A 25,749-nucleotide genomic window follows, 5' to 3' on the forward strand; every position below is an offset into this window, starting at 1 on the left:
GTAAAAAAAATGTGAATACAATAAACATACCACTGTTTATTTTACCTTTATATCTTTTACATATCAGGGATGAGCATGAGATTCTATTTAATAGATAAGTACTCCCTTTTCTTATATATATTTTTTCAAATGTTGGAAAGCGCAGCCTATAATATTTATAATTTTGATAGCTAAGCATCCTAAAAAAAAAAATCTCAGAATCTAAAACATCCCCCCAATAATAATAATAATAGTCTGTGATTCCCATATTTCAGTTTCCTACAACTCTATATCTTTTTTTATATTTATTTATTTATTGGATAGAGACAAGCATAAATCGAGAAAAAGGGGGAGATAAGGAAAAAGACAGAGAGATACCTGCAGCCCTGCTTTATCATTCATGAAGCTTCCCCTCTGCAGGTGAAGACTGGGGGCTTGAACCTTGGTCCTTGTGTCACCACCCAGCCCCCAGTTCTGTATCTCTAAAGCCAGCGGAGACAAGCAGCTTATCTGAGCCCCCTCTGATATATTACTGGGGGACGGGGGCTGTGGTGACTGTCTGCTGTTTGAGTTGACTTGATTGAGGCTTTTGTCTTGGCCCTGGAGAAGGCAGGGGGGTTGAGTGCTTGGAGGATCCTAGGGCAGCACAAGTCACAAAGACCAGCCAGAAAAGCAAGGTCGCTGCCTTTTTCAGTATCAGCCTGGTTGAGGGAGAGAGGTGGCAGAAACACACAATTTAAGAGGTGAGTTCAGGGGGCTGGATGGTGGTGCACCCACTTGAGTACACATGCTAATAGGTGCAAAGACATAGACTCCAGCCCTCTCTCTCCACCTGCTATATGGAAGTGGATACAGGAAATGGCACTCATCACTTTAATAGCCAGGAGAAAACCCAAGCTTGCCAGATAAAGAAAGGACTACAAAAGTTGGAAAAGGGCAAGAGACTGGTTCACTTAATGATGGCCTTCTTGGCCACTACCAGGCCACCCCATCATCCGGGACTCTAGTCAGGGAGTCCTTGGATTCCCCCCATAGATACAGTGAGCCCAGACCTCTATAGATCCCTCTCTCCACCTCCACTAGTCACTTCCATCAGGAACATCATCATAAGCCATTTTGAGGGCCTCTCCAGGACTTTGCCCTCACGAGAAAGTTGCAATGGTAGGGACTGCCCCCACTCTCTGAAGGGAGGCTGGGTCAGCCTATTCTGCCACTAGAGGAAGACTAGCCCTGAAAGGATTGCAGCCTAGAAGGTCCCCAGCTCCCCACCTGCAGGGAAGTCACTTCACAGACAGTGAAGCAGGTCTGCAGGTGTCTATCTTTCTCCCCCCCTCTGTCTTCCCCTCCTCTCTCCATTTCTCTGTCTTATCCAGCAAAGGCAACATCAATAACAACAATAATAACCACAACAATAAAACAACAAGGGTGACAAAATGGAATAAATATTTAAAATAATAATAAGAAATTTTAAAAAATTAACTGGAGCCAGCTTGTGACACACATGGTTGAGCCCATATGTATCCATGTGTAAGGACCCAGGTTCAAACCCAGGATCCTCACCTGCAAGGGGTAGTTTCATGAGCAGTGAAGCAATGGTATAGGTGTCTCTCTCTCCTTCTTTATCTCCCCCTCTTTCTTCTCAATTCCTCTCTGTCTGTACCCACAGAAAAGAAAAGAAATTAAAAAGGAAAAAAATAATGGTCACTAGGAACAGTGGCTTCATCATGTAGGAACTGCGCCCCAGCAATAACTTTGGTGGGAAAGCAAGAAAGAGAGAGAAAGAAGGGAAATAAGAAAATACATAAGTAAATAAATAAAGCCAGGTATCTTCTCAGCTCTACTAGCTCTGTGACCCTGGGCAAGGAACCCATACTTTCTGAATAGCTGAATCTCAAAAGAACATTAGAAATTAATAAATCTTACTCTGGAGATAGCAACTGTCTTGTGAAATAATATTTTCTCAATAAAAAGTAAATTAAAGGGAGTTGGGTGGTAGCGCAGCGAGTTAAGCGCATGTGGCGCAAAGTGCAAGGACCAGCGTAAGGATCCTGGTTTGAGCCCCAGCTCCCCACCTGCAGGGGAGTCCCTTCACAGGCGATGAAGCAGGTCTGTAGGTGTCTGTCTTTCACTCCCCGTCTCTGTCTTCCCCTCCTCTCTCCATTTCTCTCTGTCCTATCTAACAATGATGACATCAATAACAACAACAATAATAACTATAACAACAAAAGACAACAAGGGCAACAAAGGGGAAATAAATAATTTAAGAAAAAAGTAAATTAAATTTTAAAACCAATAAATTAAAAATACAGTGATTTTTAAAAAGAAAGTCTTAAAACACACACACACACAACTGGAGTGGATGTATTGCATCAAAGTAAAAGACTCTGGGGTGGGTACAGGGGAGGTTTCAGGTCTGGAAAATGATGGCAGAGGACCTAGTGGGAGTTGTTGTATTGTTATGTGGAAAACTGGGAAATGTTAGGCATGTACAAACTACTGTATTTACTGTCATTGTAAAACATTAATCCTCCAATAAAGAAATTTAAAAAATAAAAACAGAGAGAGAGAGAGCAAGATTATCTATATTCTAGATGCTAACAGGCTGAGACCCTCCCTACACGTTTGAGCTTGGCCCATGTGCTCTCCCTCACTCCCGGCCCAGGGCACCACCCTTATCAGTCAACCCCCAACCCCAACCCCCCAACCCCCCCCCCCACCGCCTTGCCTTTCTGGTAGCCTGCAGAAAACCCTCGACTGGCAACGTGCTTGTCCGAGTGGAAGATGACAGACATGACGTGCCAAGAGGAGGTGAAGGCTGGCGGGGGCACCTGGCCACAGAACCTCCCCAGCAGGTTGCCCTGGTCTCCCGAGGCCCCATTGTAGATCTCCAGAAAGTCGAAAGCACAGGTGTCATGGAACTCCAGGTCAAAGGTGTGGAAAGTGAGCAGCACTGAAGAACCCTCGGCCACCACGATCAGCCAGCTGCATTCCGTGTTGTACGGGTAGAGACTGGGGAAGTTGGGACTGGAGAAGTTTCCAGCAGGTGCTGAGAGCACACCCCCACATTTGACACCTAGAGCAGGGAGGAAGTGGACTCAGAGTCAGTGCTGGGGTCTTGGGTGGTGAGTCCAGCTACAAAGTTAGATCTTTGGGGTGGAAAGGGGGGGAGCAAGAAACCATATCCCCAAATCAATTCATAGATTACTTTATTCTTTCCTTAGTGTACTTCTTCCTCAAATACTTGTCAAGCATTCATTTAGTCATTCAACAATCACCATTTGAGTGCTAGAAGTTGTGGCAGACACAAAACAGATAAAAAGTCCTGCTTTTCCAGGTTCAGTCCCCAGCACCACCATAAGCCAGAGCTGAGCAGTGCTTTGGTCTTTCTCTCTGTGTCTCTCTCATTAAAATAAGGATTTAATGTGTACTCTCTCTCTCTCTCTCTCTCTCTCTTTAAGTCCTGTTCTCATGATATTACAGTCTGGTGGGGAGGGCAGACAACAGACAGAAAGGTGTCAAAGATTATCCAGTGGAAGCTGGGGAGACAGATTAATGGTTATGCAAAATGGTTATGTTCTGAGGTCCCAAGTTCAATCCTCAGCACCACCATAAGACAAGCTAAAGAAAGTAATGGTCTCTCTCTCTCTCTCTTTCTTGTAAATAAAATGTTTAAAAAAATTTTTTTTATTCCCTTTTGTTGCCCTTGTTGTTTTATTGTTGTGGTTATTATTGTTGTTGATATTGATGTCGTCATTGTTGGATAGGACAGAGAGGAATGGAGAGAGGAGGGGAAGACAGAGAGGAGGAGAGAAAGAGAGACACCTGCAGACCTGCTTCACCGCCTGTGAAGCGACTCCCCTGCAGGTGGGGAGCCGGGGGCTCAAACTGGGATCCTTACGCCGGTCCTTGTGCTTTGCGCCACGTGCGCTTAACCCGCTGCTCTACCACCCGACTCCCAAATAAAATGTTTTCAAATAACCCAGTGGAGAGAGCACATGCCTTCCAATGCAGGAGGACATGAGTTGGGTTCCTGGCACAACACGGGAGCAGCATGGCCATCACAGGTGGGGGTGAGGATCAGCGCACGCAGCTGCAGTGCTGTGGTGTCTTTCCCTTTCTCTTCTCTCTGTGTCTCCCTCTTATCTCTACTTCCCTTTGTTTTTTTCTTTTCCTCTAAGAATTAAAAAATTAGGTTGGGGAATTAGGTTGCAGCATGTGCAATGTCCTCTGTTCATTCCTCCAGCTGTGCATTAAAATACAGACAAGAAACACAGTAAGGAACTAGAGAGCATATTAAACAATGATAAATGTTATGGCAAGGACGGGGAGGAGAGCGTAAGGATTAAGCAAATGATATTCATGCCTGGGGCTCTGCGCTCCCAGGTTTAATCTCCGGTATCATAAAGCAGAGCTGAGCAGTGCTCTCATGAAAAAGAAAAGAAAGAGGTTGGGGCGCTATGGAGGAAAGTAAAGTAGGAAATAGGGAGAGTTGGGATGGGCCAGTACTTTAAGGCTGGAGAGGTGCTGTACTGGGTAAGATACCTGCCTTGCCACCTGTGGCCCAGGTTTGAACCCTGGTACCACATGGGAGGCACTATCCCCACTGGAGGAAGCTCTAGAGTTATGGTTCCCTCCCCCCCCCCACCTTCTCTCTCTGTCTCTGTCCCTCTCTTTCTCTCTCTCTCTCTTTCTCTTTTTCCTCCCTCTCCATATTTCTCTCTGAATGAAAAGCAGCCCAAATGGTGAAATGGTGCATGTGAGAGACACCAGTTATACAATTTTTAAATACTGGGTGTATATGAGGGAACTTTAAAACCAATAATAAGGAGCTGGAAGACAGCTCAGCCACCCAGTAGAGCACACACTTTTCTGTGTACAAGAACCCCTGGTTCTAGCCCTGGGCACCACCTGGAAGCACTATGCAAAGGGTAAGCCTCAATACAGTGGTGTCTCTCCTCTCTCCATCTCTATCTCCCCCTCTGTTTCTATATGTGTGTATACAGAGACACACATACATGTGTATATTGAATACATATATGAGAGAGAGAGGGAGAGAGAGACTGCTAAGAACAGAGGAATTGTTCAAATGTAAAACCTTTGGTGGGGGAGCTGGGCGGTGATGCAGCAGGTTAAGTGCACATGGCGTGAAGCAATAACAACAACAATAATAGTAACAACAATGATAAACAGCAAGGGTAACAAAGGGAAAAAATAGCCTCCAGGAGCAGTGGATTTGTAGTGCAAGCACCGAATTCCAGCCATAACCCTGGAGGCAAATAATAATAGTAATAATAATAAATAAAATAAAATTTTAAAAAACCTTTGGTGGGAAAAATAGTAACTTGGGGGTCGGGCAGTAGTGCAGCGGGTTAAGCGCACATGGCGCCAAGTGCAAGGACCACCATAAGGACCTAGGTTTGAGCCCCGGCTCCCCAACTGCAGGGACGGTCGCTTCACAAGTGGTGAAGCAGGTCTGCAGGTGTCTATCTTTCTCTCCCCCTCTCTGTCTTCCCCTCCTCTCTCAATTTCTCTCTGTCCTAGCCAACAACAACAGAATCAATATCAACGACAATAATAACCACAACAACAATAAAACAACAAGGGCAACAAAAGGGGGAAAAAATAGCCTCCAGGAGCAGTGGATTCATAGTGCAGGCACCAAGCCCCAGCAATAACCCTGGAGGCAAAAAAAGAAAAAATAGTAACTTCACCCCCTCCCTAAGTGAAAATATGTAGAGTCTCCTACAATATTAAAACTACAATCTTATATATACACTTTTTTTAAAAAAAGAAAACAATGGAAGGAAACTAATAAAAATGATTCTGTCAGGGGAAGGAGTAAACAGAGAGAGGAAGCCAGAATGACTGCTTGACTTCTGTAAATGAAGCTTATTTATAATTTTGACCTCATCCTCGTGAAAATATCTTTATGTCATTATAAAAGATTCAAATATTTTAAGTTATTTCTAAATGTGCCAGACTGAAATACTTAACTATGTATTGAGCTGGAGTCACAGAGAAATGATTTCAAATAACTTTGAAGAATGCTACTCTGAATGTATGTTCCTCATTCCTCATGGCATATATCCCAGGACAAAATGAGTCACAGACAACACACTTAGCTGAAGTTCCTCCTGAAATACATACATGGACAAACTGTAGTCCATATAGTCACCGCTAGTTTATAGTAAACGCTGCTATGTTACAGGCTTTCTATACTGATCATGTCTCTAGAAACTAAGATTTTTCAGTGTAAGAGGATATGAAATACAAAACTGAGAAATAAAATAACGGATCAAATCATGATCCTTAATGTGAATTCCACAGCTAGGAGGTGGCTTAGCAAGTAGAACACAGGATGTCCAGGCACGAGGGCCCGGGTCATTCCTGGCACAACTTATGCCAGAGCAGTTCTCCGTTCTCTCTACAGATATGCTCTCTCAGAGAACAAATAAATACATCTTTTAAAAAATACTCAATTTGGGGCCGGGTGGTGTTGCACCTGGTTGAGCGCACATGTTGCAATGCACAAGGACCCAGTTCAAGTCCCCGGTCCCCACCTTCAGGGGAAAAGCTTTGTGAGTGGTGAAGCAGTGCTGCAGGTGTCTCTCTGTCTCTATCACTCTCTTCCCTCTTGAGGTTGCGGGTATCTTTCTGTCTCTTTCCCTCTCTGTCTCCCCCTTCCTCCCGGTTTCTGACTATCTCTATCCAATAAATAAATAAATAAAGATAATTAAAAAAAATTACGGGGCTGGGTGGTCGTGCACCTGGTTGAGCACACTATTACAATGTGCAAGGACCCGGGTTTGAGCCCCCAGTCCCCACCTGCAGGGGGAAAGCTTTGCAAGTGGTGAAGCAGGGCTGCAGGCGTCTCTCTGTCTCTCTCCCTCTCTATCACCCTCTTCCCTCTTGATTTCTGGCTGTCTCTATCCAATACATAAAGATAATACAAATAATTTTTTAAGTCTTTAAAAAAATTTTTTAATACTCATTTGGGGTTGGAATAGATACCATAATGGTTATGCAAAGAGACTCTCATGCTGGAGCCTTCAAAGTCTCAGGTTCCATCCCCTGCACAGCCATAAGCCAGAGCTGAAAAGTGCTCTGGTTAAAAAAAAAAAAAAAAAAAAAAAAAGAATCTTACTTTTATAAGAGAGGAGGCAGTAGAAAAGCACTGCTCAAGTCTGGACTATGCAGCACTAGGCGCTGATCTATGACCTCGTGCCTCCTAGTCTTATACTCTGCCCCGCTAAGCTATCTTGCTGGTCTTTTTTTTTCCCACCAGAATTATTGCTAAGACTCAGTGCCTATATGATGAATCCACTGCTCCTTTTGGCCATCCCCCTCCTTTTTGTCTTGTCTTTTCTTTTCCTTGCTTTTCTTTCTTTTCTTTTTTTCCTCTTTGTAGAGACAGAGATAAATTGGGAAAGAAGGGGGAGACAGAGGAAAAGAGACACGTGAAGCACTGCTCCACCACTCGTGAAACCTCCTCCCCTCTCCCTTGCAGGTAGGGACCAGGAGATTGGACTCAGGTCCTTGCACGCTCTAATGTTTGTTTTCAACTGGATGCGCTACTACTGCCTGGTCCTCTCACCTTTATTGCTAAAGTAAGTACTTCCCTAGTTCTAGTTCTGTTCACAAAAATACCTGGCAGCAATAATACTCCAGTAGCACTATGTTTCTCTGGCCTTAGATTAGAATTACCATGTCCATCTGAAATGAAGCAGGGATTAGAGAATCAGTGATTAGAGAAATGGTTGATCTAGAACAACAAATATACAAACGCCATGTGGGACATCTTGTCATGTCAGGGATTACACTGGAACTGTGTCAGAAGACAAAAGAGAGACTGGAGAGGAAATTCAATGTGATGGGAAATATGCCTGGCCAAGCAAAGAACCCAGGTAGAGTCCTGGGACTGTGCTGTCTCTCCAGCTGAAGGAAACAGTTACTCAGGAGGAGTGAAATATAATGTCCTAACTTTGCAAAAAACAAAAAACAATGAGATGCCACTTTACTCCTGTGAATGTGTCATACATCAGAAAAAGTAGCAGCAACAAATGAGGTTGTGGAGACAAAGGGAACCCTTCTGTGCTGCTGGTGGGAATATAAATTAGTTCAACCCCTGTGGAGAACAGTCTGGAGAACTCTCAGAAGGCTAGAAATGGACCTACCCTATGATCCTGCAATTCCTCTCCTGGGGATATATCCTAAGGAACCCAACACACCCATCCAAAAAGACCTGTGTACACATATGTTCTTGGCAGCACAATTTGTAATAGCCAAAACCTGGAAGCAATCCAGGTGTCCAACAGCAGATGAGTGGTTGAGCAAGTTGTGGTCTATATACACAATGGAATACTACTCAGCTATTAAAAATGGTGACTTCACCATTTTCAGCCGATCTTGGATGGAGCTTAAAGAAATCATGTTAAGTGAAATAAGTCAGAAACAGAAGAATGAATATGGGATGATCTCACTCTCAGGCAGAAGTTGAAAAACAAGATCAGAAGAGAAAACACAAGTAGAACCTGGACTGGAGTTGGTGTGTTGCACCAAAGTAAAAGACTCTGGGGTGGGTCGGGCGGGAGAGTACAGGTCCTGGAAAAGGATGACAGAGGACCTAGTGGGGGTTGGTTGTACTGTTATGTGGAAAACTGAGAAATGTTATGCATGTGCAAACTATTGTATTTATTGTTGAATGTAAAACATTAATCCCCTAATAAAGAAATTTAAAAATAATAAATAAATAGGAAAAGTAAAAAGAAATCCTGACTCACAATGATTGACAAGGACCTAAACTGGGAATCGGAGTGCTTCGCAGACATACATTACAAGGAAATGGGGAATTCTATCTATGTTTCAAAAACTGTACTGTAAAACTTTAACCTTCCAATAAAGAAAAAAAATGGCGATTTAACATTTTCAGGCCATCTTGGATAGAGTTTGCGCCATGTGCGCTTAACCAGCTGTGCCACCGCCCAGCTTCCCTTGGATGAAGTTTGAAGAAATCATGTTAAGTGAAATAAATGAAAAACAGAGGGATGAATACGGGAAGGTCTCACTCACAGGCAAAAGTTGAAAAACAAGATCAGAAGAGAAAACACTAAGCAGAACCTGGACTGGAGTTGGCGTATTGCACCCAAGCAAAAGACTTGGAGGTAGGTAGCGGGGAAGAGTTCAGGTCCTGAACAGGATGGCAAAGGACCTAGTGGGGGTTGTATTGTTGTGTGGAAAACTGAGAAATGTTATGCATGTATAAACTGTTGTATTTACTGTCTACTGTAAAACTTTAATCCCCCAATAAAGAAATCTAGAAAAAAAATTTTAAGTGACCTGAGAGATGGCATAGTGACTAGATTGTTGAACTTAAAAATCATGAAGTCTTGAGTTTGATCCCCAGTACCACACAGGCCAGAGCATCTATCTATCTATTTCTCTCTCTCTTGTTAATAAATAAAAAGTCTTAAAAAATTGGGGTGAGGAGGTGGGGAAATAACATACTTATTAGGGGGAAAGACTCGGGCTCTGAGGCTTGAGGTTCTGAGGTCACAGGTCTAATCCCCAGCATCACCACAAGCCAGAGCTAGTCTGGTTTTTCTATGTCTTTCTCTCAGTATCTATCATTAAAATAAAAATAGAAAAGCGTTTTTAAAAAATTTAATTTTGGGGGTCGGGCAGTGGGGCATGTGGCGCAAAGCACAGGGACCGGTGTAAGGATCCCAGTTAGAGCCCCCGGCTCCCCACCTGCAGGGGAGTCGCTTTGCAGGTGGTGAAGCAGGTCTGCAGGTTTCTATCTTTCTCTCCCCCTCTCTGTCTCTCCCTCCTCTCTCCATTTCTCTCTGTCCTATCCAACAATGAACAACATCAACAATGGCAATAATAATAACCACAATGAGGCTACAACAACAAGGGCAACAAAAGGGGGAAAAATGGCCTCCAGGAGCAGTGGATTCATGGTGCAGGCACCAAGCCCAGCAATAACCCTGGAGGAAAAAAAAATTAATTTTGATTCTACTTGACTGGCAGTGGGCCATAGACTCCTCTTATCAAGAATTCTTCCATAACTCTCTAAGTTAGTCCATTACCTTTGATAACCAATCTTGGTTATCAAATAAGCAATCAAATAAGCAATAATCAAATAAGCAATCTTGGACAGTTTATATAAGCTCTTTATAGTTCTGTTCCCCCATTTGTAAAAACAAGGGATTACTATAGCACCCACACTGAAGCCAAGAAGATTAATTCTGATTACATATGTAACACATGGCTGGCACTCAGTAAATGTTGATTTTCCCCCCAGTTCAGAAACAAACCCATTCTCAACTTAGCCTGCTCCCCTAAAAGAATGAACCTCTTTCCTTCTGTACCTCCATATAAGAGACCCTAAGACACACACACACACACACCCCTACCAATGCCTCCTGCCCACCTTCCTCCCTTTCCTCTGGGCTCCTACCTGTCCCTTTCAGAAGCTCCTACCTTCCATGGCTTGGGCTCTGGGTTCAGAGCCCAGCACTGCCACCATCAGCAGCAGACGGAACCCCAGGTCTGACAGCATGTCCTTGACAGGGGGACCCCAGAGTTCTGTACAGCAAGGGCAGGTCAGGATCTGAGGTCCAAGCAGGGGAAAGAGAGGTGAGGCTGAAAGGGCCTTCAAGTTAATGGTGGCCTGAATAATTCACCAGCCCTGCGAATTAGTAAACTGATCCGAGGGGCTTCCTTCCCTCCACCCTGAGGTGCTGGCTCTAGTGTCAGCGGGTTGTCACATTCTGAGATCTACAGAGCTCCTGGATCAGGCCAGAAAGCAACCTGGAACTAGAAGGGGATCAGCTGGTGGAGAAAGAACAGGAGCAGGAGAGCTGAGTAGATCTGGGATCAGGTCAGTCTCTAACTTACTGGGTAACACTTTATTTTTTTATTATCACAAAAAATTTGTTATTTGTTTATTTTTATTTGTTATAGGGCTTCACTGCTCTAGGTACAACTTATTTCAGATGGAGACTGAGAAACAGGGAGAGAGTGAAAGACTTCACAGCATGAGAGCTCCTCCCAATGTGGTGGCATAACCGGAGGATGAGCCGGCCTAGGGCCCTGCTACCTGATTCCTAGAACCCTCTCACTGGCCACCATGTAGAAACAATGGGGCCTGAGACTGGAGGCTCAGGTAAGCAAGAGAAAGTGTATAAGGGAAACACACACCAGCTCAGGTACACACAGGCCTGTTGAGAGGCAGAAAGTCCCTGTTATATTTTTTAAGTTTGTTTATTTATTTATTTATTGTGCCTCCAGGATTATTGCTGAGTCTTGGTGCCTGCACTATGCATCCACTGAGGCTATTTTTTTCCCCTTTTGTTGCCCTTGTTGCTTATTGTTGTTGTTGTAGTAGTCATTGCTGTCATTGTTGGATAGGACAGAGAGAAATCGAGAGAGGAGCAGAAGACAGAGAGGGGGAGAGAAAGATAGACAGCTGCAGGCCTGCTTCACCACTTATGAAGCAAACCCCCCTGCAAATGGAGCTTGAACCAGGATCCTTACGCCGGTCTTTGCGCTTTGCCTGGTAAAGTTTGCACTCTACTGGGTGAGCTATCTCGGCCCCTCCCTTCTATATTGACACACCCAAACCTGCCTTGAACATCAGTCCTGCTGAGTCTTGTGTCAAGAGCTGGGGCTATAGAAATGCCTTCTGGGGTCCTGTATCTTCCAGGAAGTAGGATCCTTCTTTTCCTTCTGGGAGCCCCTCTTCCACTAGGTTCAACCTGGTGATCTCTTCCCGGACTCCTGCTATGAGCAGAGCCAGCTCCAAACAGCGGCTCTGTGAGGACAGCCTGACACACATCTGCCTTTCAGGAAAGAGCCTGGGTTTAGGCTTAGCAGACAAGCCTAGGTCCTGGGTCCACCCTTGCCCAGCTGTGGGCCACTGAGAGCAGCTGCTGTCTGTGATGCTTCCATGAAAAGGGGGGGGGGGGGCTCCTCAAGACCTGCTCAGTGCAGATGGGACTTTTATCTAATGCTTAGGTTGTGCCAGCTAACCCATGACTTCGCACAGGCTGAGGACAGGATTTTGGTTAATCCCAGAGGAACTTGACACCCATCTGCAAAGTGACATAGTGTCTTTGTTGGAGGTCCCCAGGGAGCCCCTATCTCTAGCCACCCAGAAGTTGTTCAGCAAAGAGCATCAGCAACAACCTGGACAGTTAACTTATCTATGAGGCTTGACGGGCAGGAGCAGAAGGGCTGGGAGCTTGTACTCTAGACCTACTGGGTGTGTGTGAGAGGACACTGACCCAGTAGCCACTAGGCACAGGACAAGGTGCTAGGAGCCTCCCACCACTACCACGTGTATCTGTGTCCTCCTGGCTTCAAGTTCTCATCAGATGGAGGAGGAAACTGAAACTGAAAAGTGTGAGCTGCTCCTTGCAAGACTCTGCAACAGAGACCAGAGGACAAGTGGCTTATTTGAGAAGGGGTCCTGCCTGGGAAGCTCAGGCTTCAGCCAGAAAGTGAGAGAGGGACAGCTGAGAAGCCAGTTCAGGGTGTGTTCGTGGGCAGTGTACCACCCTCTGGTGGTCACCTCTGGGAGCCGCTGCAGACCTGGCCTCTGAGTGGCTCCACTTCTTCTTCTAGCGTTTGCCCTTCTTCTGTAGTCAGTTAACAGCGTCAGGTTGAGCCTGATGTAAAGTTTCGAGACCTCCTTTGAATCTGGAGAGGTGGCAGTCGTTGACTATGTGGGTCATAGTCTGTCTGTGAGGGGCCAGAAAGAAAGGTGTTTGTTTACTCACGTGTCAGTTGCCTCCTACCCCCACCCCAGGGCATTCACTATGCAGCAGCCTGTGAATGAACACGAGCTGCTCACCATTCTTTCTTTCTTTCTTTTTTTTTTTTTTTTTTGATAGAACCAGGACTTCAAGCATGCATGGCTTTGGGCCACTTTCTCCAGAAAGAAAGAAAGAGAGAGAGAGAGAGATGCCACAGCACCAAAGCTTTCTCCATTGCCACAGCACTTTTCCGTGTGGTGCCAGCCCTCAAGCTTGGGCCTCCACCTTGGGATGCAGGCCCTCTACCCTGTGAGATAACTCTGAGCCCATGTCACTATCAACAGCTTAAGCCATTTTTAAAATTCGTGGTTAATAATGGGTTCCAAGACTGTAAGATCACAGAATATAGTTCCACACCACACCCACGGCCAGTCCTGTGCTCCCGCCCCCCCAATGTTAACCACCATAGTTACCACAAAGTCTTAGAGACCATTTGTTTATTACAAGTTCATGATTATCAGGTCACCAGATTCCACCTATGAATGTAACTATCTGGTAATTGTCTTTCTGGGGGTCAGGCGATAGTGCAGTGGGTTAAGCACACGTGGCACAAAGTGCAAGGACTGGCGGAAGGATCCCGGTTCAGGCTTCCACTCCCCACCTGCAGAGGAGTCGCTTTGCAGGTGGTGAAGCAGGTCTGCAGGTGTCTGTCTTTCTCTCCCCCTCTCTGTCTCTCCCTCCTCTCTCCATTTCTCTCTGTCCTATCCAACAACGAACAACATCAACAATGGCAATAATAATAACCACAACGAGGCTACAACAACAAGGGCAACAAAAGGGGGAAAAAAATGGCCTCCAGGAGCGGTGGATTCATGGTGCAGGCACCGAGCCCAGCAATAACCCTGGAGGAAAAAAAAAATGTCTTTCATCTCTTTTTTTGTTTTGCTAAGCATATTCACTTCCAGCTCCATTCATTTTGCCTCAGAGGACACATCTCATCTTTGTTAACTGCAGAATAATATTCCATGGAGTATATATCACGTAACTTCTTTAGCCAGTCATCTGCTGACTGGCATTTAGGCTGCTTCTACTCTTTGGCCGTTGTGGGTAATGCAGCTATGAACATAGGGGCCCTGTTGCCATTATTGCTCTTATGCCCTGGACTTGAAACCCCCTCCTGTGAAATATCCACCTCATTTCCTTTTCTTTTTTTATGTTTCCTCTTATTTTGTTTTATTTATTCTTTAATTTTTATTAGTGATTTAATGTTGATTTACAAAATTACAAGGTAACAGGGTTACCACTCCGAGCCATTTCCACCACCGGAGCTCTGTGTCCCCATTCCCTCCATGGGAAGCTACAGCAGTTCCCCCAAGGTTGTAGAAATGGGTCAACTATTATTTCTGCAACTATCTGTCTACATTTATATATATTTCTCCTTTTTTTTCTATGGTCCCATCTTTTCTTCCTTCCAATTCACACATACATCCAAACATCCCTCCCTTTTCCTCTTCTCTCTCCAGGCCCTGTTGGAATTGGAGTTCAGAGCTCTCTGGTCATCTTCGCCTTATCATTTCTCCCCCTCTGGGAGTATGGACCAAAATTCTCTTTGGGTTGCAGAAGGTGGGAGTTCTGGCTTCTGTAATTGCTTCTCTGCTGGACATGGGCATTAGCAAGTCAGTCCCAAACCCCAGCCTGTTTCTACCTGTTCCCAGTGGGGTAGAGCTCTGAAGAAATGAGGTTCCAGGACACATTGGTGAGGTTGCCTGCCCAGCAAGTCAAGATAGAATCATGATAGTGTCTGGAGTTTGGTGGCTGAAAAGTGATAAGATATAAAGCAGGACAAAATGATTCATGAACAGGGACCAAAAAGTAAGAATAGAGCAGATGAGAATAGGGATCTTAGGGTGGAAAGATATGTGGAAGTCTATTTTAGGTATGTTCCTAGGGGCCTATGACTATTGTAGTTTTTGCTTCAGTTTGATAGCTAACATGGAGTTGGACAAATAATTGTCTGAGAAGATGGTGTCAGAGTTGCGATGAGGGCTAGAAATTTGGATGTGGGCAGAGAGTATCTCCCAATCTAGAAGAAAATCTATGAATTAAATTAACTGTTTACCTCATCCACCTGACCACCCATGTATATTCACATTTACACAGGAGTCGGTGTAACCTCTGAGTCCCTGTCAGTCTGAGCTCACAGTCCATGGTCACAGCTGGGAGCATTCTAAGCTGCACTCATTTCAATACTGGTCTTCCTCGAGTATCAGGGCAGAGAATGACCCAGCCTCCCTTCAGAGAATGGGGCAGTCCCTTCCCTTGCTGTTTTATAGTGAGGGTAAGGTCCTGGAAAGGCCCAGAAGAGGGCTTATGATGATGCTTTTGATGTAAGTGACCCCACTTCCACCCCACTTCCTAAAACCACCACTCTGCTGTCTCTTGCAACCTCCAAGCACCTGGTCACTTTGCCCTGCTCATCTCCACACCACCACCACCACCCTTTGCCCACCAGGCATGTCGGAGTCAGTGGCGTTAGGATATTTTCTGGACAAGCCTAGCTAGCTACAGTTTGTTCAATCTGGCCTCTGAGCACAGCTGGGCAGGGAGACCGTGGCTACTACATGGTTAGTGCCACCAGCCAGCCAGTCTCCAGAAGTATTGAGGGTCTCAGCTACACCCCTCCCACACACACAAAGAGCCTTTCATGTTGCCTCAGGTGCCTCTCTGACTCCACATAGACATCATCCCAAATGGTCACTAGCCTCCCCAGGACGATGTCTGTGTCCCCTCTTGCAAATGACCCTGTTTCCACCAGCAGGGCAGAGACAAGCTCTAAAGCAGAAGCCCCCTTCCTCTCACCACCCTCCTCTACTTCCAAGCTGCTGGCAGCCTCTCCCTCCAGCCTCAGAGAGGGTGGTCCCACTCCAGTCCCTTGCCTGGAGCCCATGCACCCTTCCACTGGCACAAGGGCCTGCCCCTCCCCACCTCCACACTCTGTCTCTCCTGTGAGCCTCTCTTGCTCCCCTTCTCATGCATGTCTCACCACAAGCAGGTGGAGGGGGACACAACAGCTTCTGTGAGCTTGTGCTCCCCTTCATACACCCACGGTCTTTCACAACCAAGCTTCTGGCAAGCTGAGTCTACACCCCACCTCCCTCCACCTCCAAGCACCCTCCCTAGGGCCCCCCAGGCTGCATTCACCCACAACAGTCACCAACAACTTCCCCGTTCACTGAATCTTATCAGTGTTCTCTCTTTCTTGTAAATAAATCACAGGCATTCAAGTCCTTGTCTCAAGGTCAGCTCCAGGAAGGCTCAAAGGACACCTGCCACACCCACACCACTGTGGTGCAAAGGCTGACTTACCCGTGCAGGGAAGCAAAGAGCTCACTCCAGAAACCATTTCTTTTTTTTTTTTTTTCCTCCAGGGTTATTGCTGGGCTCGGTGCCTGAATCCACCGCTCCCGGAGGCCATTTTTCCCCCTTTTTGTTGCCCTAGTTGTTGCAGCCTCGTTGCGGTTATCATTGCCATTGTTGACGTTGCTTTGTTGTTGGATAGGACAGAGAGAAATGGAGAGAGGAGGGGAAGACAGAGAGAGAGGGGGAGAGAAAGATAGACACCTGCAGACCTGCTTCACCGCTTGTCAAGCGATTCCCCTGCAGGTGGGGAGCCGGGGGCTCAAACCGGGATCCTTATGCCGGTCCTTGTGCTTTGCGCCACCTGCGCTTAACCCGCTGCGCCACCGCCTGACCCCCGAGAAACCATTTCTTTCTTCCTTCCTTTCTTCCTTTCTTTCTTCCTTCCTTTCTTTTTTTCTTTCTTTCTCTCTTTTCCTTCCTTCCTTCCTTTCTTTCTTCCCTTTCTTTTTCCTTTCTTTCTCTTTCTTTTCCTTCCTTCCTTCCTTCCTGCCTTCCTTTCTCTCTCTCTCCTCTCTTTTGCTAGAGACACAGAAGGAGAGAACAGAGAGAGTGTGAAAGACCACAGCACTGAAGCCTCCTTCTTTTTTTTTTTTTGTCCTTTGACATTATTTATTTATTTATTTTTATTTCTTTATTGGGGAATTAATGTTTTACATTCAACAGTAAATACAATAGTTTGTACATGCATCACATTCCCCAGTTTCCCATATAACAATACAACCCCCACTATGTCATTTATCATCCTTCATGGACCTGTATTCTCCCCACCTACCCACTCCCACCACAGAGTCTTTTACTTGGGTGCGATATGCCAATTATATTTCAGGTTCTACTTGTGTTTTCGTTTCTGATCTTGTTTTTCAACTTCTTTTTTTTTTTAAATAATTGATTTCTTTATTGGGGAATTAATGCTTTACATTCAACAGTAAATACAATAGTTTGTACATGCATAACATTCCCCAGATTCCCACTTAACAATACAACCCCCACTATGTCATTCATCATCCTTCATGGACCTGTATTCTCCCCACCCACCCACCCACCCCAGAGTCTTTTACTTTGGTGTAATACTCCAATTCCATTTCAGGTTCGACTTGTGTTTTCTTTTCTAATCTTGTTTTTCAACTTCGGCCTGAGAGTGAGATCATCCTATACTCATCCTTCTGTTTCTGATTTATTTCACATAACATGAATTTTTCAAGGTCCATCCAAGATTAGGAAGCTCTCTGACAGGCAGTAAGGAAGTAAGTTGCTCCGACTTGCAGGGTCTCTCACATACACATGCACAAGGAGGTATACATATTGTTAATGGATTTCTCTTTACTGTTTTTCTTGTCAACCTGCTTCATGCTTGTTTGATTATTGGTCCAGCCTCTCACAAACCCAGGAGGGCTGAGTGATTTCTTCCCATCCCCATGTTAGGCTCAATTGTAGGTCACCATGATTGACTAAGTAAGCACGGACTATCCTCCAAGAAAATTGCTATCACAATAAAACCAGGTCTGGTCAGCAAAGATCAAAACAAGGACAGCCGCTGAGCTGGCAACCAGTGGTAACCCCATAGCGGCCCTGGAGGCCCTTAGAATCAGAGCTCCAAACTCACAGCCTTCTTTCTACCATCTTCAAACTGGCTTCTTCCCTAGAGTTGTCTTTTCTTTTTAAAGATCTACTGGGGAGCCGGGTGGTGGCGCACCTGGTTGAGCACACATGTTACAATACACAAGGACTTGGGTTTAAGCCCCCAGTCCCCACCTGCAGGAGAAAAGCTTCATGAGTGGCGAAGCAGGGCTGCAGTGTCTCTCTGCCTCTCTCTCCCTCTCTATATCCCTCCTTCGTCTCGATTTCTGTCTGTCTCTATCAAATAAATAAAGAGAATAAAAAAATTAAAAAGAAGATATACTAGAGGCCAGGTGGTGGCACACTCAGTTAAAGTACATAGTACTAATTGCAAAGACCCTAGTGAGGTCTCAGGTTCAAGCCCCGCTCCTCACCTCAAGGGAGGAAAGCTTTACCAGCAGTGAAGCAGGTCTGCAAATGTCTACCTTTCTTTAAAAAAAAAAAAAAAAAAAGTGGTTAAGCACATGTGGCACAAAGCGCAAGGACCAGCTTAAGGATCCCGGTTCAAGCCCCCGGCTCCCCACCTGGAGGGGAGTTGCTTTACAAGCTGTGAAGCAGGTCTGCAGGTGTCTGTCTTTCTCCCCCACTCTCTGTCTTCCCCTCCTTTCTCCATTTCTCTCTGTCCTACCTAACAATTACGACATCAATAACAACAACAATAATAACTATAAAAACAATTAAAAGGGGCAACAAAAGGGAAAATTAAAAAAAAAATTTAAGTTTGGGAGTTGGGCAGTAGCGTGTGAAGTAGATTCCCCAGGTCCCCAATAACTGATTCATCTAGGAGCACCTCCCCACCATAGAAGGCTAAGTGATTAAGAGCAAACTTTTAGAGGACCAGAAAATGAAGGAATTTTCCCTTTTCCCCACCCAAGGACAGCAGAGAGTTTCTGATTAACTAAGAATGTTTATAGAAGAGACACCAAAACCCATTTGCCTTGTAATCTTTATGCCTTGAAGTTATATGATAACCCGCATATCATAGTACTAATTGCAAAGACACTTAGTGAGGTCTCAAGTTCAAACCCCGCTCCTCACCTCAAGGGGGGAATGCTTCACAGCAGTGAGGCAGGTCTGCAAGTGTCTTCCTTCCTTCCTTTCTTTTTTTTTTTTTTTAAAAGTTTGGGAGTCAGCCAGTAGCGCAGTGGGTTAAGTACACATGGCAAGCACCTGTGTAAAGATCCTGGTTCAGCCCCAAGCTCCCCACCTGCAGGGGACTCGCTTCACAGGTGGTGAAGCAGGTCTGCAGGTGTCTATCTTTCTCTCCCCAACTCTGTCTTCCCTTCCTCTTTCCATTTCTCTCTGTCCTATCCAACAAAAATGACGGCATCAATAACAACAACAATAATAACTACAACAATAAAACAAGGGCAACAAAAGGTAATAAAAAATTTTTAATATTTATTTTCCCTTTTGTTGCCCCCCTTATTGTTGTTGTAGTTATTATTGTTATTGTTATTGATGTCATCATTGTTGGACAGGACAGACAAATTTTTTTTATTTTCCCTTTTGTTGCCCTTTTTTTAATATAATTTTATTTATTTATTTTCCCTTTTGTTGCCCTTATTGTCTTTTTATAGTTGTTGTAGTTATTATTGTTGTTGTTATTGCTGTCATTGTTGTTGGATAGCACAGAGAAAATGGAGAGAGGAGGGGAAGACAGAGAGGGGAGAGAAAGACAGATACCTGCAGACCTGCTTCACCACCTGTGAAGCAACGCCCCTGCAGGTGGGAGCTGGGGGCTCGAACCGGGATCCTTAGCCGGTCCCTGCGCTTTGCGCCACCTGCGCTTAACCCGCTGCGCCGCGGCAGGCTCCCTGTTGCCCCTTTTTTTATTGTTGTTGTAGTTATTATTGTTGTTAGGGAGCCAGGGTTCTAACCAGGATCCTTAAGCCGGTCCTTGCGCTTTGTGCCATGTGTGCTTAACCCGATGCGCTACTGCCTGACTACCAATAAATATTTTTAGAAGTTTATTACTTTTTTTTTTTTTGTCTCCAGGGTTATCACTGGGGCTCAGTGCATAAACTACAAATCCACTGCTCCTGGAGGCTATCTTTTTCCCCTTTGTTGTTTATCATTATTGTTGTTTTCATTACTGTTATTGCTGTCTTTGTTGTTGGATAGGACAGAGAGCAATTGAGAGAGGAGGGGAAGACAGAGAGGGGGAGAGAAAAATAGACACCTGCAGACCTGTTTCATCTCCTGTGAAGCGACTCCCCTGCAGGTGGGGAGCCAGGGGCTAGAACCAGGGTCCTTACACCAGTCCTTGCACTTTATGCCATGTGCATTTAACGCGCTGCATTACCACCTGGCCCCTAAGTGTCTATCTTTCTTTTTCTTAAAATATTTATTAATTTATCCCTTTTTGTTGCCCTTGTTTTAGTGTCTATCTTTCTATCTCCCTCTCCTCTCTCAATTTCTCTCTGTCCTAACCAATAAAAATGAAAAAATGGACACCAGGAGCAGTGGATCTAAAATGCAGGCACCAAGTGCAAACAATAACCCTGGAGGGACATCCTGTTCCGGAGGCGGAGCTACGAGCAGCAGATCGCTTTCTCTCCTCTCCTCTCCTCTCCTCTCCTCTCCCGGATCAACTAGGAATACCAAAGGAGACTACCCGGGACCGAAACAAGACAGGATTAGAATGACCACAGGAACCCAGTAAATCACCTGTGAGTACAAACACGCGTGGCTGGTGACAGAGAGGAGAGAGGGGCCTAAGGAGAGATTAAGTGACTGCTAACAGTTCAACACTTTATCAGTGGAGACACCACCTCCAGTCTGCTCCACAACAAGGGGACAGCTGAAGGGAGGAAAGGACTCCCCAGAGACTCACTAAGTGCAACTCTGAGTCTCCATTGCTACTACCCTCAGAATCTGGAGCAGCAACAGGGAGGGACACCAGGGGACAGAGATCTAACTGGGAAACTCAGGAGAAGACCTATACCTCCTGGCATAGCTGAGGGGCTGTGAAAGTCTCTTTGCATAACCACTGGATTATCTCTGCCACACCCTGCTTTATCTCTTGGTCAGGAGTCAGTGATTAAGCTAAGAAGCCTACTGACAGCTTAAAAGCCCTCAGGCTCCCATAGCCTACAGGGAAGAAGAAAAAAAGAGGCTTCTACACCACTAGCTCCAACTCAGGGATTGAAAAAACTGTTAACTTCCACCACAGTAAACCCTTTAATTTAATTACTTAGACACAAGTCAATCCAGGCAATAGTGATCAATAATTTGAAAAGTACTGATAAAGGGAACTCATAACATAATATATAAAATAGTTAAAACAACAAGAAAAAATATCGGAGACTCGAACCAGGACAAGAGTCCAGCTAAAAGTCCTCCAGAGGGTGAAGCACAAAACAATGAATTCAACATCCAAACATTAGCTAAGGAAATAATAACAGGAGTGAGTAAAGAATTTGAAAAAATTGTAATCAGAAATGCAGGAACAACAAATGAGAATATGGAAGAAAATTCTAATTATCTCATGGTTATTAGAGAGCTGAAAGCTGAAATCGCTGAGCTAAAAAGGCAACTAGCTGAACAAGCTAAAACAGTATCAGAGCAGGGCAACAAAATAGATGAACTCCAGAAAGCAGTAGAGGGCAGAGAGAATAGAATCTATGAGGCTGAAGACAGAATTAGCAAGATTGAGGATGAATTAGAGACAACTAAAAAAGAAGTAAGAGATCTCAAAAAGAGATTAAGAGATGCTGAAAACAACAACAGAGTCCTATGGGATGACTTCAAAAGAAACAATATACGCATTATTGGCTTACCAGAGGAAGAAAGAGAAGGAGAGGAAGAAAGCATTCTCCAGGCCATAATAGCTGAAAATTTCTCTAGTCTAGACAACACCAAAGACATAAAGATTCAAGAAGCCCAGAGGGTCCCAAACAGAATTAACCCAGACCTAAAGACACCAAGACATGTCATACTTAGAATGGAAAGGAATAAGGATAAAGAAAGGATCCTCAAGGCTGCAAGAGAAAAACAAAGAGTCACCTACAAAGGAAAACCCATAAGATTAGCAGCAGACTTCTCCATACAAACACTACAGGCCAGAAGAGAATGGCAAGATATCTATCGAGTGCTCAATGAGAAAGGCTTTCAGCCAAGAATACTATATCCTGCTAGACTGTCATTCAGACTAGATGGAAGCATCAAAACCTTCTCAGACAAGCAACAGTTGAAGGAAGCAACCATCACCAAGCCTGCCCTGAAAGAAGTTCTGAAAGGTCTCCTATAAACAACCAGACCACCACAAATAGGACATATATCAAAACACTCTAAAACTATACAAGAATGGCGTTAAAATATCTTCAATCTTTGATATCAATAAATGTCAATGGCCTGAATTCACCTATTAAAAGACACAGAGTAGGAAGATGGATCAGAAAACACAACCCAACAATATGCTGTCTAGAGGAAACTCACCTAACTCAACAAGACAAACACAGACTTAAAGTGAAAGGATGGAAAACTATCATACAAGCCAATGGCCCACAAAAAAGGGCAGGAACAGCTATTCTCATATCTGACATGATAGACTTTAAAATACATAAGATTAAAAAAGATAGGAATGGACACTACTTAATGCTCAGAGGATCAGTCAATCAAGAGGACTTAACAATTATTAATATCTATGCACCCAATGAGAAGCCATCTAAATACATCAAACTTCTACTGAAAGAGCTACAGCAATATATTAACAGTAACACAATCATAGTAGGGGACTTCAACACCCCACTATCTCAACTTGACAGATCATCCAGGAAGAAAATCAGTAAAGACATAAGGGAGCTAAATGAAGAGATAGATAAACTAGAACTGTTGGACATTTTCAGAGTCATTCATCCCAAGAAACTGGAATACACATTTTACTCAAATCCACATGGATCATTCTCAAGGATAGACCATATGTTAGGCCACAAAGACAGCATCAGCCAATTCAAGAGCACTGAAATCATCCCAAGCATCTTCTCAGACCACAGTGGAATTAAACTAACACTTAACAATCAACAAAAGATTAGTAACAGTGCCAAAATGTGGAGGCTCAACAGTACACTTCTTAACAACTTCTGGGTCAAAGAGGAAATCAAGGAAGAAATCAAAGTGTTTCGAGAGTTCAATGAAAATGAAGACACAAGCTATCAAAATATTTGGGACACAGCTAAAGCAGTCCTAAGAGGGAAGTTCATAGCTATACAAGCACACATTAGGAAACAAGAAAAGGCACAAATAAACAGCCTGATTGCACATCTTAAAGACCTAGAAGAAGAACAACAAAGGAATCCTAAAGCAACCAGAAGGACAGAAATCACTAAAGTTAGGGCAGAAATAAATAACATTGAGAATAGGAAAACCATACAAAAGATCAATGAAAGTAAATGTTGGTTCTTCGAAAGAGTAAACAAAATCGACAAACCTTTAGCCAGACTCACAAAACAAAAAAGGGAGAAGACCCAAATAAATCGGATAGTAAATAAAAGAGGAGATATCACAACAGACACTGCAGAAATTCAACATATCATGCGAGGCTTCTATGAACAACTATATGCCACCAAGCTAGAGAACCTGGAAGAAATGAATGATTTCCTAGATACCTACCAACTTCCAAAACTAAGTCAAGAGGAAGTGGATAACATGAACAGGCCCATCACAGCTAATGAAATTGAAACAGTTATCAAAAATCTTCCCAAAAATAAAAGTCCTGGACCAGATGGTTTTACAAATGAATTCTACAAAACTTTCAAAGAAGAACTAATACCTCTACTTTTAAAAGTCTTCCAGAAGATTGAAGACACTGGAATACTCCCTGCCAGCTTCTATGAAGCCAACATCACCCTGATACCAAAAGCAGACAGGGACACAACCAAAAAAGAAAACTACAGACCAATATCTCTGATGAACATAGATGCGAAAATATTGAACAAAATTCTAGCCAACCGGATACAGCAGTATATCAAAAAGATTGTTCATCATGACCAAGTGGGGTTTATCCCAGGCATGCAAGGTTGGTTTAATATACGTAAATCAATCAATGTGATCCACCACATCAACAAAAGCAAGACCAAAAACCACATGGTCATATCAATAGATGCAGAGAAAGCCTTTGACAAAATACAACATCCCTTTATGATCAAAACACTACAAAAAATGGGAATAGATGGAAAATTCCTGAAGATAGTGGAGTCTATAGATAGCAAACCTACAGCCAACATCATACTCAATGGTGAAAAACTGGAAGCATTTCCCCTCAGATCAGGTACTAGGCAGGGCTGCCCACTATCACCATTACTATTCAACATAGTGTTGGAAGTTCTTGCCATAGCAATCAGGCAGGAGCAAGGAATTAAAGGCATACAGATTGGAAGAGAAGAAGTCAAACTCTCCTTATTTGCAGATGACATGATAGTATACATGGAAAAACCTAAGGAATCCAGCAAGAAGCTTTTGGAAATCATCAGGCAATACAGTAAGGTGTCAGGCTATAAAATTAACATTCAAAAGTCAGTGGCATTCCTCTATGCAAACACTAAGTTAGAAGAAATTGAAATCCAGAAATCAATTCCTTTTTCTATAGCAACAAAAACAATAAAATATCTAGGAGTAAACCTAACCAAAGAAGTGAAAGACTTGTATACTGAAAATTATGAGTCACTACTCAAAGAAATTGAAAAAGACACAAAGAAGTGGAAAGGTATTCCATGTTCATGGGTTGGAAGAATTAACATCATCAAAATGAATATATTACCCAGAGCCATCTACAAATTTAATGCTATCCCCATCAAGATCCCAACCACATTTTTTAGGAGAATAGAACAAATGCTACAAATGTTTATCTGGAACCAGAAAAGACCTAGAATTGCCAAAACAATCTTGAGAAAAAAGAACAGAACCGGAGGCATCACACTCCCAGATTTCAAACTGTATTATAGGGCCATTGTCATCAAAACTGCTTGGTACTGGAACATGAATAGACACACTGACCAGTGGAATAGAACTGAGAGCCCAGAAATGAGGCCCCATACCTATGGACATCTAATCTTTGACAAAGGGGCCCAGACTATTATATGGGGAAAGCAGAGTCTCTTCAGCAAATGGTGTTGGAAACAATGGGTTGAAACATGCAGAAGAATAAAACTGAATCACTGTATTTCACCAAATACAAAAGTAAATTCCAAGTGGATCAAGGACTTGGATGTTAGACCACAAACTATCAGATACTTAGAGGAAAATATTGGCAGAACTTTTTTCCGCATAAATTTTAAAGATATTTTCAGTGAAACGAATCGAATTACAAGGAAGACTAAGGCAAGTATAAACCTATGGGACAACATCAAATTAAAAAGCTTCTTCACAGCAAAAGAAACCACTACCCAAATCAAGAGACCCCTCACAGAATGGGAGAAGATCTTTACATGCCATACATCAGATAAGAGTTTAATAACCAACATATATAAAGAGCTTGCCAGACTCAACAAGACAACAAATAACACCATCCAAAAATGGGGGGAGGACTTGGACAGAATATTCACCACAGAAGAGATCCAAAAGGCCGAGAAACACATGAAAATATGCTCCAAGTCTCTGATTGTCAGAGAAATGCAAATCAAGACAACAATGAGATATCACTTCACTTCCTGTGAGAATGTCATACATCAGAAAAGGTAACAGCAGCAAATGCTGGAAAGGGTGTGGGGTCAAAGGAACCCTCATGCACTGCTGGTGGGAATGTCAATTGGTCCAACCTCTGTGGAGAACAGTCTGGAGAACTCTCAGAAGGCTAGAAATGGACCTATCCTATGACCCTGCAATTCCTCTCCTGGGGATATATCCTAAGGAACCCAACACATCCATCCAAAAAGATCTGTGTACACATATGTTCTTGGCAGCACAATTTGTAATAGCCAAAACCTGGAAGCAACCCAGGTGTCCAACAACAGATGAGTGGCTGAGCAAGTTGTGG

General features: G+C 43.9%; 1 protein-coding gene and 1 long non-coding RNA gene across 2 annotated transcripts in view; both read right to left on the reverse strand.

Moving 5' to 3' along the window:
• Nucleotides 1-10,540, reverse strand: part of CDCP2 (CUB domain containing protein 2) — a 26,856-nt gene extending 16,316 nt beyond the window's left edge. Inside the window, exons 1-2 of the mRNA XM_016185973.2 lie at nt 10,462-10,540; nt 2,705-3,052 (exon numbers count right to left, since the gene is read on the reverse strand). Coding sequence (XP_016041459.2) covers nt 2,705-3,052; nt 10,462-10,540 — 427 coding nt within the window. The remainder of the gene's footprint in view (nt 1-2,704; nt 3,053-10,461) is intronic.
• LOC132542923 (uncharacterized) overlaps nt 1-25,749 on the reverse strand; it is a 226,127-nt gene that overhangs the window by 185,093 nt on the left and 15,285 nt on the right. The window lies entirely within an intron of this gene.

The sequence above is a fragment of the Erinaceus europaeus genome, chromosome 13, assembly GCF_950295315.1.
Source record: "Erinaceus europaeus chromosome 13, mEriEur2.1, whole genome shotgun sequence".
In the NCBI taxonomy this organism is placed as follows: domain Eukaryota; kingdom Metazoa; phylum Chordata; class Mammalia; order Eulipotyphla; family Erinaceidae; genus Erinaceus; species Erinaceus europaeus.